A 16,842-nucleotide genomic window follows, 5' to 3' on the forward strand; every position below is an offset into this window, starting at 1 on the left:
AGTCGTAAACCGTGAGATCATGACCTGAGCTGAAGTCAGAGGCTTAACTGAGCACTCAGGTGCCCTAAGATAAAAACATTTTTAAAGCTTTTGATATGTATTCCAAATTGCCTACCAGAAATTTCTGCCAATTTACATTCTCCCAGAAGTATATAAATGTCCTTTTCTCAGTTTTTAGCATTTTAAAATTATTTGCCATTTTATGATTTATTTTATCTTTTTTAAATTTGATGAATGAAAAATAGTTACATGGTAGTTTGGTTTTTTTTAAATTACCAATGCTTAATAGTCATTTGTATTTCTATTTTTAAGATCCACTGTATTTTGAATTTCTAAAATATAAATTATACCTCCTCGTATTCAGATTTATATATAAAAGCATTCCAAAGACAGGTGTTAGTAATTTGGTTATGGGCATGATTGAAAATTGATTTATCATAATCTCTGAAGTATACTTGGAAAAGCAGTAATAAAGTTGCTTTGCTTGGAATATTTTTATTTACTAGATTATAACGTATTATTTGACTTCAGAAAGCAGCTTTTCCTTCATTTTTCATGTTTTTAGTGTTTATTGCTTTTAAATTGAGTCTTACTTATAGTTGTCCTATAAAGTATTGTATCATCCTGTGTTTGATGCAGTATCATTACATTATTTTCTAAACTACATTGCAACACAGTAACTTCTTCTATGCTTACAAAGGGAGGCTTGAAATAGTACTCTGTCATAGTATTAGAAAAATTTTTTCTGCAGAATGAAAACACAGATTGGTGTCAGCAATGAGGGGAAAGGGAGGAAACTATGTAGGGATAAAGAAGGGAATGAAGCTACTCTTGTTCATCCTTTACTCCCAAGTTCATTCTTCATTACTGATGTCTCCAAATAGGAGACACCTTAGGATTAGTTTTGAGCATGTTTCTTTTTGTTGTATTAGAAAATCAAACAAGTACTATTATAATTTTAAATGTTCTTTTAACAGCATGATAAAATATGTGTCAGGAGGTAATAGTGGTTTTTATTTCCATTTAAGCTTTGGCAAATCCCTTTTGGTGCTAAGGAGTTAAAAAGAAAAAAAAACATTTTTGTAGAGAAGCCTTAAAAGCATATATTATAAAATGTCTTAACTTTAAATAATTATATGAAATATTTTACAATTATCTTACAAATTTAGATTTGCCTGAAGAGATTGCCTCCCCCTCCCTTTGAAATTGATAACCTATGGTAAAAATAACTATAAATCTTATTTGCACACTGAAGTATATGTTAATAAAATATTTTAATAAGAATTTAAAACTAACTTTGTATTGTGTTCAGTATTTTTCCAAAAATATATCTATTTGTATAAACCTAGTAAACACACATGGCATATCTTAAAATCATGATGGAAATAATTTCCCATCTGTTTTTTAGGCAACAAGTAACAGAAATTATATTTGTTTTAAAAGCAGTCAGTACTCTCATTGATTCACTTAAGAAAACTCAGCCTGAGAATGGTAAGTGCTTAGAAACTCAGTTATTCTAAACTCATAACATTTATGTTCTATTTCTGATATACTTTTCTATTATTAAGTTAACTGAATTTTAGGAATATAACAACTATTAGACTTTCTTTTTCCCAGTCCTTATGACAGCAAAGCATCGTCCATTAGGATGTCAATTAAGTAAATGTTTTGGCTTCTTAATATTAAACAACAGTTTGGCTTTTTTTTTTTTTTTTTTTTTTTTTTTTTTTTAACTAAGTTGGTCTGAAGTTAGGGTGTTGCATGGATAATTAGTATTTCGTATAAGTTTAATGTGGAGCATCACTGAGTTTTGGGTGGGAGTAGTTTTCATCCTGCATGTGTACTGAATTATGGTATAAGTATAAACTGTTCAACTTTGAATCATTTTATAGCCTTCTCTCATTTGTTTCCCCTTTCTGTTACTCATCTCTCTTCTCTCCGTTCTTTACATTGTTGCTAGAAATGATTTTTCCAAAAGTGCAGCTTTGATCATTCATTTTCCCATCCTTGTAAAACAAAACAAAAAATTTTCATGTACCATTACCTACCAAATGCAGAGAGTACTATTCTCAGCCTCTATTAGGTTTATGCTTTATTTCCACTAGATTTCATGTATCCTGTTTCCCACCAAACTAAAATTTTCAGTCTACCCAAGTTTTTCTAACCCTTTGCTTATTTCATTCTCCTACCTATGTCTACCTAGTTCAAATACCACTCCACTTTTTAACCTTGTTTTTAATCTTTAGTGGTGAATGATTTCTCTTTTCATTGAACTCGTAGCTAGTTTATGTGTACCTTTGTCCGAAGGCACTCTATATGTATTACTGTTACACATATAGATGAATCAGTCACTTCCCTTAACTTGTAAACTTCTTGAGAGGCTTTTTGGGCCATATTTTGTTCTATTTGAATCCTCTACAGCATTGCTACTCAAAGTGGTTTGTTTGAGGTTAGGATAAAGAGCTGGCATATTTGTGTCACTAAACACAGTGGTTTAGTTGACATTTTTTTATACAACAAGAGTTTGTTAAAGAAGGAAGTGTGTTGGGGCACCTGGGTGGCTCAGTCGGTTAAGCGTCCGACTTCAGCTCAGGTCATGATCTCACGGCTCGTGAGTTTGAGCCCCGTGTCGGGCTCTGTGCTGACAGCTCAGAGCCCGGAGCCTGTTTCAGATTCTGTGTCTCCCTCTCTCTCTGACCCTCCCCCGTTCATCCTCTGTCTCTCTGTCTCAAAAGTAAATAAACGTTAAAAAAAAAAAAAAAAAAAATTAAAAAAAAAAAAAAAAGAAGGAAGTGTGTTGATTTACATTCTGGCCCAAGCACATTAGCAGACTGGCACTTTATGCAGCATTACTTTTAATACCCAAGAAGAAGGTTCCTAATAAATGCCTAATAAATGAATCATAGGATATTTGTTCCTGGCAATTATTATGTAATAAAAGTAAATACATATTTTTTCATTTTCAAAATTTACCCACTAGTACTTTGGCCTAGAAAGAGTATTATACTAAACCTTATAAGGAGTAATAGATTTGTACTTATTCAATACAAAGGGAGGGGGGTGGAATTTGGTGGGGTTTTTTTTTTTTTTAATCTTTATTTATTTTTGAGAGAAAGACAGGGTGTGAGCAGGGGAGGGGCAGAGAGAGGGAGACACTGAATCTGAAGCAGGCTCCAAGCCCTGAGCTGTCAGCACAGAGCCCAACGCGGGGCTCAAACTCACAAACTGAGATCATGACCTGAGCCGAAGCTGGGTGATCAACCGACAGAGCCACCCAGGCGCCCCGGGAAGGGTGGAATTTGTAAGAAAATTTTTGGAGCAATATCTTGACTTCATCCCATCAAATTCAAATTTGAGTTCTCATCAAAAATGTTCTGGTTGATATTTTAGAGAGAGAAGTCATGCATTAACTTCCTAGTGACCAGTAAAATCTTTATTAGATCATAGGATAGAATTGGATTCTTAATTCAAGTCTAAAATATATTTAAGACTTAAACAGGAAATTCTCCAATTCCCATGTTATTGCTATAGTATATTAAATATAACCAGTATATTTCAGTGCATAGTGCTTGCATTATTTTGCAGAATTTTTAGACAGCTGTCAAGAATTTAACCAAAATTTGTATAAAGGAAGAAAAGGGAAGAAAAAGTAACTTTTTTTTTTTTTTTTCATAGCTAGTGGGCCAAGAATAGGGCAGTGTAGTAATGGTAAATGATTTAACTTACTGTTAAAAATTGTCTAAGAGAGTTTGAATTGTGGCTCTGGGTATATGAAGTGAAATTTTAAACTAAATGTAACCATAAATGAAGATGATATTGTAACATATTAGAAAGCTATGATAAGCTTCATTAAGAAACAGGAAAAAAGAAGATAACTAAGAAAAAGCCAAGCCTTTCCAGTGGAAATATGTTGGATTGCTCGTTGCCAGTCCAAAATTGTTTAAAACATTGGTCATTTGTTTTAGGGTTTTCTAGTGAGAGAGGAGGCATTTTTTGGACTTATTTTTAATTTGGGGGAATTTTGTTTTTATCATTTTACTTGATCTTTACTTTAAAATTTGAATAGGTAACCCTCCTACAAAGGCATGTCTGTAGTTCCCTGTCTTTGAACACGTAAGAATTGGAGGAAGAGAAATGTGGACTTGGAGAAGTCTGGGGCCAGCTTGCTCCATGCAGGCTCAAGATCAACCATCCAACAGAGAGAGAGAGAGAGGGAGAAAATAGAATTTGAATAGCTAGTAACCACATACACATGTTTCAAAAATTCAAAAATATACAGGGAAAAGTTTTGAGATAGCTTTATCCTATTTTATATCTGCCTAGTTCTTACCTCGCCATAGGTAACCATTTAACCATTTTTATTAGTTTGTGGATCTTTCCATGAGTTTATTATGTAAATACAATATATATATATACTCCAGTATTCCCCCAGTTTTAAACATAAATGAATATGCATAGTAGCCCCATATTATACCTACTGTCCTGAATACTCTTTATTTTTCTCCGCTTCATAAAATTTGGAGATACTTCCATATCAATACATACAGCTTTTTCATTCCTTTTGATAGGTAAGCCCAAGATCTGTAGTGGGATTTTTTTTTTTTTTTAAGTTCATTTCTTTACTTTGGGAGAGAACACAGGTGGGGGAGGGGCAGAGAGAGCAAAAGAGAGAGAGACAGAGAATCCTATGCCAGCACAGAGCCCGATGCATAGCTCCAACCCACAAACCGTGAGATCATGACCTGAGCTGAAGTTGGACGCTCAACTGACTGAGCCACCCAGGCACCCCATATGTATGGTAGGTTTTAAAAACTGTATTTTAAGAAATTTGAAGAGCCTTCCCTGAGTTTAGGATGTGATCTTAAACAGTGTATTTTTTAAATTTTTTTTTTTTTTTTTACATTTATTTATTTTTGAGACAGAGTGTGAGCAGGGGAGGGGCAGAGAGAGGGGGGCGGGTGGGGAGACACAGAATCCGAAACAGGCTTCAGGCTCCGAGCTGTCAGCACAGAGCCTGATGTAGGGCTTGAAACCACAAACCATGAGATCATGACCAAAGCCGAAGTCGGATGCCCAGTCGGCTGAGCCACCCAGGCGCCCCTTAAACAGCGTATTTTTTTATTTTCCAGTAGTAAACCAAGAATTAATTTTGTCAGTTGACTCTCCATCTGGGGCAATCTAGATAGGTTTCAATCTGTGCAACCTTTTTTTTATTTTTCCCAGTTTTTTTATTGTTGCAAAATACACATAAAATATTTATCTTCAGCCATTTTTAAGTGTATAGTTCAGTGGTATTAATTTCATAATAGTGTGCAACCATCACCATGATCTATCTCCATAACTCTTTTTATCTTGTAACTGAAACTCGACACTCATTAAACAATAACTCCTTATTCCCTGCTCCTCCTAGTTTCTGACACCACCATTCTATTTTCTATTACTATGACTTTGCTCTCGGTATCTCATATAAGTTGAGTCATAAAATACTTGTCTTTTTGTGACTGGCTTTTCTGCTTAGTATAATGTCATTGAGTTTCATTCATATTGTAGCATATTGGAGAATTTACTTTTTAAGGCTGAATAATATTCCATTGTGGTGTGTGTGTGTGTGTGTGTGTGTGTTGTGTGTGTGTCTCATATTTTCCTTATCCATTCATCCTTTGGTAGACACTTGGGTTAATTCCACATTTTAGCTATTGCAAATAATGCTGCTATGAATGTGTGTAGGAATCTCTTCAAGACCCTGCTTTGTTCTTTTGAGTATATACCCAGAAGTAGAATTGCTGGATCATATGGTAATTCTATTTTTTTGTTTTTTGAGGAACCACTGTATTATTTTCCACAGTGGCTATACCATTTTATATTACAACCATCAGTGAACAAAGGTTCTAATTTCTCCACATCTGCACAAATACTTGTGTTTTTTTAAATTTTGTTTTTGTTTTGATAGTAGCCATTTTAATCAGTATGAGTTGGTATCTCATTGTAGTTCTGATTTGCATTTCCCTTAGGTTGGCGATGTTGAGCATCTTTTCGTGTACATTATTGGCCATTTGTATACATTATCGGCCATTTGTATATCTCCTTTGGAGAAATGTCTATTCAAGTCCTTTGCCATTTTTTGAATTGAGTTGTTTTTTGTTGTTGTTGAAGCCCCTTTGTTTACACCTCTATGATCAGAAGCAGCGATCAGAGCACAGATCCCCGATATTTGGAGGATATGGTCTTTTTGCCCACCGTGGCCTGCTGCAGGCAAGCTGCTCCAGGAGCACGTGCACAGCTGCCTACCACATGGCTAGGGTTGAGGGATGGGTAGCTGCTACTGTGCTAAGAGCTGAAATTGACCAAAATTAACCACAATATTCTATCCAAGTCTACCTCTGGAAGTTGCAAGCCTTCAGTAGACTCCAGAGTTCCAAAATAGTTGTATCAAGCCGATTCTGCCAATACAATTGTTGTCTAGGTGGGAAGACAGATTCCGGGTACTTGCTCTCTGCCATTTTTCCAGAATCCTCTCTGTGTAATCTTTTGTTAAATGATCAGTGGAAAGTTTCATAGAAGACAGCTGGAGCAGACTGTTTAAAACTTCTCTTTAAACTGTTTGTTTTCTGTTAAGCAAGGAAAATTCTTTTTACAAATGAGATCTCTTATGGATTCCCAAGATATAAAACAGATAAAAACAGCACTGGCCTGAGTCCCTCCTTCACCGTTACCCATCCGCTCCCCTCCCTTTTTCTTTTTCCCATTTCTAGTCTGAGGAAGCCTGTGTTTGGGTGAAGAAGGGATTGCGTGAACAGTTCAGCATTTCCCAAGATTTGTACTCAGGAATGAATATTGATGATGATGAGTGATGTCAGTAGATATTGAATATAAAAAAAATTCCATAATCAAATTAATTTTGGAAATCCTAGATTAAAGTTAAGCCTCTTTTTTACTGCAAGTTTTTAATAAATTCGTGTGAATTATGAGTCCCCCAAAAGGAAGATAATATATACAACATGTGCCAAACTTCCCTGGTCATCATTTTTATAAGAAGTATTTTGAAGAATACTAGTGTAAGAAACACATTCCTTTATTCTCCCAACAGAAGCTGAGATAAAGAGAAATTGGAGTGAAAAATAGAATCACAGTTCCTTGTGTATAATACAGTATCTTTCTTTTATGCTAGACTGCCTCCTAGATTTGAGACTTGTTTCATAGTGTCGTATACATATACTGTGTAACAAAATCTGTCAGCTGGTTTTGTTGCGTATTGCAGGCTCAGCAATATGCACAGCGTTTACAGAAAAATAGACATGTAATATGTGATCTCAGAGTATAAGGAAATTATAAACTAAATGGGATGTAACACTTTTTCCCATTCACCAAATAGTATTCAACTGTACTACTTGTTGGTGATAGTGGAGAGGAACACGGACGTGTCTCTTCACACTGAAGTTTAAATCTAATGATACCTGTTAAAGATTAGGAAGCAGTACAAGAGAAGAGTGGATCTTTGGTCACTTGAAACTAAAATCAGTATCAAGGACATTACTGGGGAAACCATTTAAATATTTATATTTTTAGCATACAACTGCATAAGAAATTGAGTTGTTTTCTAATTCTAATTCTTCTTGAAATATGCACTACATTGTCTGGCACTTACACTGAAAATGACAGAAGTTTGAATTCCAAGTTACTTTGTTAGCTTCCAAGGCCTTCACAAATTGAAGTATCATTTAAAATGGACTTTAGCACATTCCTTGGTATGGATGACTCTGTACTCTGACCATATGTTTCCCCCTCATATCTTATTCGATCTATCGGGAAGTCTTCCAAAGATTAAAAAAGAAAAGGGTATAAGATTGTGGAATCTCCATATTGGGGGATTTTTTTCTTTGCCTTGTATTTAAAGGATTGTGTTATGTTAATTGGATAATCTCTGCTATTTAAATACACATGTTTTTGAGATTTTATACTTTTTAATTGCAGTTGATGGAAATACCTGGGCACAAGTGATTGCTTTATACCCAACTCTAGTCGAATGCATCACCTGCTCGTCTGCAGAAGTCTGCTCTGCACTTAAAGAGGCACTCGTTCCTTTTAAGGATTTCATGCAGCCACCAGCATCCAAAGTTCAAAATGGAGAATCTTGACCAGCTATAATAATTTTAAAGAAGAAAGATTATCTAAAGACTGTTTGATCCTCAGTGAGTCTTCTATGAGAAGGACATTTCTTACTACCAATAATTCTTGGCAGCTGTTGTTCGCCTCCTTTAAATTGTACTTACCTGAGTTCAGTAATTCATATTACAAGCTTACATGTCAACAAAGGCTCCTGAGTGAGCAGCGGTGGAAGCCTTTAGTAGGTTAAACTGATGGAGAGTTAGTTAATACTGCAACATACCTGCTACTGTATCTTCAGTTGGTGATTTAAAAGTGAGCTTATGTACAGTTTGTGGTGTATGTGTTAATGATGTACTTTTTAAAAAGAAAGAAAAGATATTTCATTCAGTCAGATTTATTAGGCTGGTGTTTTTGCACCCTTTTTCAAGTACAAATTGTACTAAAATTTTATGCAAGATGGTACTGTAACATTCCATATTATCTATAACCAGCCTTTGTAAACAAAGGGAACTGATAAACTTGTGTGTATAATAAATGGTACAGTTCTGTATAAAATAGTTGCATTTATTATTTAAATTTTTAAAATATTGATAATGTTAAATGCTTGAAGCTGTATTTATTATTAATACAAAATTGTTTGCTTTCATTTTTACTTATAATTTGCCTTCTTAAGCGGCAGGTATGCTTACCATATGATCATGCAGTTATCTTTAGTGCTTATTTTAAATGTATTTACTAGTGACTATTAAACATCTGACCAGAAAGGTCATGTGAACACAGCAGCAAATAGTTTATGATTTGCTGATTTTGCAACTTTGAAGTATAGTTATTAGCTTAATACATTGGGATATATTGTAGCATTCTGACTCCGTCATACCTCATTTCTTTAAATATCTTTCCCAGCTTTCACGTAAGTCTATCTGTTTTTATATTTGGTGTTTGGATTTTAAAGACTTTTCATATTATATTTCTACTGATTTTCTTTTTCTCACTGACTAAGCATTTATCACTGTCTTTGAATTATGATCCAGGCAAGATGATTCCAGATTTCCTAAATTTTGCCTGTGAAGTTTTGTTCATTTCAGTGCTTCATTTTGTAATGTCTTCGCAAGAAAAAAAATAACTATGCCAACCCATAAATATAAAATGTGTGTGTGTTCTAAAACAATGAGAAGTGTATTTTTGGAGACAGTGAAGCATTTAGAAGTACAGTAAACTTTCTGTCATGGAGTGAATTGCTAATTTTGTTTCACTTTTCTTAGTGAAGAAGAAAAATGCTCTTGAGTACATTACTTGTTTATTAAAAAACTAACCTAGCTTACTGTATTTTTTATTAATGGATTGTGGTATTATCATATTAGTTACATTTGCATAAACATTTATGTGAAGACACAAAGATGTTTAAAACAATGATTAAGAAATCATAATGGTTTCAGTATTATGTTAGTGTGCTGGAAGTCCTTTGATTTTAATAGAATTTATACATTGCAGCCTCTCCAAAATAATTATAAAACTAGGAGAAGATACTAGAATTGAGTAATGAATGAGATACAATTTTGAGGCTGTTGTGATTGTGAAATTATTTAATTTGCACTATTATCTGTAAACATGGTAAGCTTTTATCGAGGAGATATTATTTTTATTTACATGAATTAATGAATTTCTATTTTATAATTTCACCTAAAATTAGGGTAAATTAATATGGCATTTCATAGATTCTGTCTTCAGCATTTTCCTTAAAGTTGTAAAAAAGAAAATACCAAGCTGTGTATTCAGTTTATTTCCTATATTTGGATATGTTACATTGGGAGTTAGACAGATATGTGTATCATTGATAAAGTACTGAAATAGACTAACAAGGGTAGTGTGCCAGTTAAGTAACATGTTAAAAATATTGCCATGAATTTACATGAAGTGAAAATGTTTATTCCTGAGAAATAATCGATTGATTGCAATCATAAAAGTTATTCTCCAGTGAAAGTTAAATACAAATCAAAGGTATACAGCATACATTTATATAAGTTGAGTAGTTTTAGTTAATATTGTATTAGCCTTCAATACCAGGACCATTCCCTTTAGAGCAAAGCACTGAATGTGTTGATACCATAGAATATGGTAATCGGTGCCAGTCTTAGTGACAAGCAAAGTGGGCTGCCCGCTTGGTGGTATAATTTGGCAGGTTTTTTTCCTCCCAGAATATGTCCTGCCACCCCAGGGGTCACTATCAGCAGTTCATCCCTTGAGTCACACATTCCTTTTAGTCTGCATTTTCTAAGATATCCTGGTCCCTGGGGAGGTTAACACAGTGAGTGCCCTTGTCTTGTTGGTGTGAATTGGGTTCTGTAGTGACCAGAAGAACTGGGCTGTGTGAGATTACTAGATAGTATGACATTAAAAAAGGAAGTTCTCAAGGCTAATATCACTTTACAGCATAGCTGATACTATGACTAGTCCTTGAAGCATTAGTAATAATGTTCTTTGGAACGCATATTATAAATACCATGAGTTTTAAGCCTAATATCATTTTTTTTTCCACTGGCCATGCCTTTCTTAATATAGATTGTCAGAGGGCAGGTATAATCCAACATCAGATTATAGTCCTTCCGTAACTTTTTTCCATTATAAAAGAAACAAATTTTCAACTTGAATAACTTACTTTTTATTTTCCTACAATCCTACCACTGCCAAAAAGGAAAAGAAAATAGGTAATTTTGTAGTGTCTCATTTAGTATTTCTGTATAACTAGTGTTAAAGTTTTGTTAGTTTTACTGAATAAGTAACACTTATTAGGAGCCTGTAGTGGCTAAAAGAAAAAGAAAATGCATGAAAGTCTGGCCAAGAGAAAACCACTTTCACTTGCTTTCATTTTTTTAAATTCTTTTTAATGTTTTTATTTATTTTTGAGAGAGAGAGAAAGAGAGAGAGCACAAGAAGGGGAGGGGCAGAGAGAGAGGGAGACACGTAATCTGAAGCAAACTCCAGGCTCCAACTGTCAGCACAGAGCTGGAAGCGGGGCCCAAGATCATGAACCTGAAGCGGGGCCCAAAATCATGAAGATCGTGACCTGAGCTGAAATTGGACGCTTAACCAACTGAGCCACCCAGGCGCCCCATCACTTGCTTTCGTTTTTAATTTTATTGTATTGATAGCTATGTTGTTTCTTTCCTGTTTTCCCCCTATTCTTGCTATAATCCTTAAGTTATGTTTAGCACCAGAAGGAAGAGATGAACAATTTACACATGTATTTTATTCCGAAGAGTAACACTCATTTAAATTAATTCTATAACAAGCCAGTAACAACTAGGTTGTCTTTTCTCGCTGTAACCTTAGAGTAAGCATTTTGCTTATTGTCACAGTTTGGTAGCACTAGTCCCAGGTGACCCTAAGGCCAAAGGATCAGTTGTGAAACTGAGGGTGTGGGGCGCCTAGCTGGCTCAGTAGGAAGAGCATGGAACTCTCAATCTCAGGGTCGTGAGTTCAAGCCCCACATTGGGTGTAGAGGTTACTTAAAGTGAGGGTGAGACAGCATAGTGTAGAAAACAACACAAAAGTATTAATGAGGTTGTCATTTTTATACTCGTGTTACTGAAAAACAGTTTATTATACAGTGACCTAATATAACATAGTCTTCCCAAATGTACAATAATTCAGATAGGCAGCCAAATCCTCAAGAGACTACCATAGGTGATAGTACAAGTAGAATGCTCTCAGGAACCCACCTGCCTGTGATTGCTGTACAACTTAATGTTGGTGATTTAGAAGCCATAGATATAATGTCCAGGCCAGGACATTTTATTTTTATTTTATTTTATTTTTTTAATTAAAACTACCATGGATGTGGACAAAAATAGTCTTATGAAAGTATTGCCAGCAGCCTAGTATGTCCTTTAGATGTCTACAGATTAGGTTTGACATTATGGCAGATAGGCTGACCTTGTATAAACTACCACATTTCACTGTGCTTCATGTTGCTGAGTTGTATATCAGAGTGCATTTTACTTTTTTTTTTTTTAATTATTGTTGATGATAACAGGTGTTCATACTACAGTGTGTTAGTGATTTTTGTATTATGGGAAAACAGTTTTTAATACTTCAAAAACACTTAAATTGCATTTTTTGTATAAGTAGAGTAGTGCTTTCAATTTGAAATTTTTTATGGATTGGGAAAGAAAGTCTTTGTATCTTGATTTATGTAAAAACTATTTCATAGAAGTTCGGTAAATACCAATTTCTTACAAATCTAGTTAATTCATTTTGAGTGCACTAACAGTGTTTGCTCTCTTTAAAAGAGCTCCCAGTGAGTCCTCTTGTGAATATAAACACTCTTAGTAATCTTGACTTAGTTACCTTTAGGCATGTGTAAAGGGGCCCCTGGCTGGCTCAGTTTATAGAGCACATGACTCTTGATCTCAGAGTCCTGAGTTTGTGTCCCATGTTGGGCATAGAGTTTACTTAAAAATAAAAAACAACAATAACAAAACAATCCAGTAAATCATAACTTGAGGCACGTGAAATTTTCAAGGCTTCTATTATCATCTGTAAAGCACAGGTGATAATCAATGAGTTACTAATTCTTTGGAGAAAAATAATACATGGTTTGAACTTAGATTTGATTTCATAATGATATTGTTAGGTTAACTATTAAAATTGTTTGATAAATTTATTACTCTATAATAAATTTGACTATATATTTTTCTCTCGTTTTCTCCTGCATTACTTTCTTTCCTTCTCTTTCCCTTTCTTTAAAAAATTCTATGTTTACCTTATCTTCTTTTTTAATACATTCTCCCCAGTTTTTCTATTTTTCATTCCTCTTTTATTTGCTGCCTCTTCTGTTCCAGCTCTTCCTTTAATTTCACCTATACTTTGTTCAAAAGAAGCAGAGCTATTAGTGGTAGAACCACTGCCAACTGCCTTTTTATTAAACGATATTTGGGAAATACCTTCTGCTTTGGCCACTGTTGCATTTTTGCAAAGGTGAAGTCTCCCTGCTATTTCAAAATAGCTGAACAAGTTCTAGTAATGACTGTAGCTTCTACTATCTTTCTGAAACCACAGGGTTCAGCAGCCAGGATGCTCACAAATGGGATTGCTATGAATATGATGAATTCAGCTAAACCTGGAACAATCATGTCTTTTCTGTTACATGGAGAGAGATTATACCACTTTTCTGAAAGAGAGTCTTTAAAATCTGTTTAAATGAGGTTTTAAAAAATTATTTGGTTTCTTTTGGAGAGGGCTTTTTCTTTGTTTTTGGAGGCAAATGCTTTGAGCTATTTTAGATTTATGTTATCTAAATATTGTTTACTTTCAAAAAAACTTGAGGCCGCACGTTGCCCACATATTTCAGCTGTTTCTAATTTTCTGTGGCAAAACAGTATTCTTCAGAGAAGAGCCACAGTGTTACAGTACTCATCTCCAAGTCTTTATAGAGTATATTTGGTATCCCTGTGCTTAGTGCTTACAGTGACACAGAGGTCAGTTGAAACATTCTTAATTACATTTTAGGATTGATTCTAATCCCTCAGGTAAGAAAAAAAAATTTATTTTACCTTTGAATTCTGAGATCATTTCCAGTTGCTGCAAATGTAGTTACATCGAGTTTTATTTTAAACTAACATTCAATAGAGTGCAACCAGGGGAAGATCTGCTAAACCATGGCATTATTAGGAAACTATTGCAATATAGTAACTCATTTCTGTGAAGTCTTACTAGATGGGAGAAAAATTCCAAGATTGTAATATTGCAATCTTATTCTTTTTATCTAGAAAAATCAAATAAAATATTAGGCTTCAGACCCAACTGTGCAAATTGCATTTGCTTTCCAGCTTTTACTACCTCTGTGTCATAATTTTAACACATAACATACAACTCCTGTCTCTTAAGGCAGTTACCATATGGTGTTTATGTCAGACTGGATATATTTATCTAATTTTGTGAGATTCTTTTTTAGCTCCCAACACAGTTCTTGAAAGTAATACCGCTGTTGTTACACTTTCTCCTTACAATTTTTATGTTGTTGAGACGTATCAGTTATGTATTATAATCATGAAGTCTCTTGGCCTCAAACCCAAGTTTTCTTTGTGGCCTAGGATATATTTTTCACAAAAACTGCATAGTTATAGCTGTGATTGCATAGATTTTTAATTTGCTTTACAGTTACCACTCAGCACGATTCTAGGTTTTTTAATTATGTTCCAGCACTACTAGTTTTCTCAGTGTAACTTAAAATCATAACTACTTTCAGAATTTACTTTCAGATCTTGCAAATGTTTCATTTTTTTCGTTAATGTACTTTGTGTTTGCTTTCTCATCCCCACTAGGTTCAACACTTTAGAGACACCCCACGTAATTGACTCTGGTTAAAGACTTCATAAGTAATGATTCAATATGTTTAGGATGGCTTACATATATGGTCATTTTGGAAAAACTTTCATAGAATAATGGAGATGTGTTTTGAGAGCTTTGTTGAAACTATTAATGTGTAAAATAAAGATTAAAAGAACATCTAGTCAGAAGAACATTATGAAGTATCTCTCAGCAGTTTGGAAAGAAAATAGATGTAGAACTTTGTGTAAAAATTCTAGGTCAAGTGAAAAACAACCCTTATGTGGTTTAGACTCTTTTAATCTTTTATTTTGTATATTTATGTTTAATTTAGTGAGGCTAATATTGAAATGGCCTATCTATAGCAATGTCAGACTATTCCTCTACTTCTCAAAGAAAAATAGTTTGTTTTAAAGTTTCTTTTTTGAGAACCTGAGTTGTGTGATAAGTGTATGATACTGAAAAATGCCTACATAGTACTTACAGCAATTAGGTATGGTTATAATACATTTTCTAATTTCTCTTAATCATCATTTCTGGAGTACCTCGTATATGTCAGCCAGGGCTTTACCTATAATTCCTTTTAATCCTCACAGCACTCCTACAAGGAAGGTTTTATATATTATACTCCTTTTACAGAGGAGGAAGTCAGGGTTTAAAGGCTGAAGTGACTTGCCTAAAGACATAGTCTGTGCATTAGCATGTCCTGCTTCAAACGCAGTTTTTTTCCACTACAACATGCTAGTTGCACAGCTTACAAAAAATATTCTCCATTAAAATTCAAGTCTTACTAAAATAAATCTAAAATACTTCTCAGGCAATTACTATTTCTATGGATAGGAATTGGGACGTAACAAAGAACTTGAAATAGTGTGAAAAAAGATTTGCCTAATGGCTATGACCTCCAGAGCTGCGTTGGACTTTTATTATTGTACGGGACAGTTTAAAACATCTTACTGATTTGTAGTTTGTTATAAGAGGTTTCATTATAGTGATGAAGAGCCCAGAGTGTGGGGTCAGACTCTAGTTCAAATCCCTGCTCTGTTGTTTACTAGTGTGTGATGTTGGGCAAGTTAATTAATCTGTTTTGTTTTTCTCATCTGTAAAATGGATTTAACGGTGGTGTTTAACTCATAGGAGTTGCTTATTAGGATTTAAAAAGGAGTGTTGTAGGGGCGCCAGGGTGGCTCAATGATTGAGTGTCTGACTCTTGGTTTCGGCTCAGGTCATGATTTCACGGTTTGTGGGTTCGGGCCATGGGTCAGGTTCTAGCTGACAGTGTGGAGCCTGCTTGGGATTCTCTCTCCCCCACTCTCTCTATCCCTCCCCCACTATCTTTCTCTCAAAAATAAACTTTTTGTGTTTTAAAAGAGTACTGTAAAGCACTGTCCCTGGCACCTAGGTCAATGTTATATAAATTAAATATGCTTTTGATACACAACATTCCAAGAAATGAGTAGAAAACCCATGCCTTCTCACAAGACCCCTTTTTTTTTTGCCTTTTATTGGACAACCACTGTGTATTAAGAACTACTGTATGCTTACATCTGTGTCCTTGCTATATGCACAAAGTCATTGGAAGCTCTCAGGTGCTTATAGCTACTTGAGGAAACCACATACATAAAATAATACAAGACCATATATGAAGTACTTGTGTCCATGATATTTTAGTTCCTTTTATTTGTTAGGCATTAGGTTAGTCTCTGCCCTCATGGAATTCAGTTCTGCAGGAAATACAGGTCTTTAACAAGTGTGCAAAGTACTGTGAAAGACAAGTACAGATTAATACGCAGTCATAAAGTAGGGAACCTTAGCCTAGTCTTGTGTGGCTTAGGGTATTATCGCCGTTAGTATTCAGAAGGAAAATCAATTAAAAAGAAAGAAAAGGCTTGATGTTAGAAATAGAATTTTCAATGGGCTTTGAGGGTAGGTAGATTTTTTTTTTTTTTTTTTTTTTTTTTTTTTTTTTTTTTTTTTTTGCATGGGTCCAAAGAATATTTGAGGGTATTTCAGGTAAAAACAAATAATGTGAGCAAGGCATATCTGTGAAATATGAGAAAACTGATAGTACATTTCGGTGTGTTGTGTGAACCAGGATTGACTGTGAGGGATTGAGGCCCATTGATGGACATTCTTTGAAAGCCATACAGACTAGATTTCAGATGGCAGAAGCTTGGAGTGATTATTTTTAAAAGTAAATTATAAAACTAAGGAAGATAAACTTGCAGTTATAAGCAGGATTGAGTTGAGGGAATATAGAGCAGGGAAAGCTAAGGTAGAAGCTGTTGCACTTTTCCTGCTGTGCGGTCATGATGAAGGATTGATAAGCTGAGGGCAGTCACACTGGGAAAGGATGGTAAAATTCTGAGTATTATGGCTGGAGCAAAGAAAGCTGATAACAATACATCG

The 16,842-nt window shown here is 34.6% G+C and overlaps 1 protein-coding gene and 1 non-coding gene across 6 annotated transcripts in view; both read left to right on the top strand.

Moving 5' to 3' along the window:
- MON2 (MON2 regulator of endosome-to-Golgi trafficking) overlaps positions 1–16,074 on the top strand; it is a 130,842-nt gene extending 114,768 nt beyond the window's left edge. For all 5 annotated transcript variants that reach the window (XM_078449737.2, XM_078449738.2, XM_078449740.2 and 2 more), the window contains 2 exons: positions 1,409–1,491; positions 7,972–16,074. In XM_078449737.2, coding sequence (XP_078305863.1) covers positions 1,409–1,491; positions 7,972–8,135 — 247 coding nt within the window. In that variant the 3' untranslated portion in view covers positions 8,136–16,074. The remainder of the gene's footprint in view (positions 1–1,408; positions 1,492–7,971) is intronic.
- Positions 4,071–4,201, top strand: LOC132660491 (small nucleolar RNA SNORA38). The gene has a single exon (XR_009601831.3). It is a non-coding gene; the product is annotated as a small nucleolar RNA SNORA38 (small nucleolar RNA).
- Positions 16,075–16,842: the final 768 nt, after the last annotated feature.

Source organism: Panthera onca, chromosome B4 (genome assembly GCF_046562875.1).
Source record: "Panthera onca isolate mPanOnc1 chromosome B4, mPanOnc1 haplotype 2, whole genome shotgun sequence".
In the NCBI taxonomy this organism is placed as follows: domain Eukaryota; kingdom Metazoa; phylum Chordata; class Mammalia; order Carnivora; family Felidae; genus Panthera; species Panthera onca.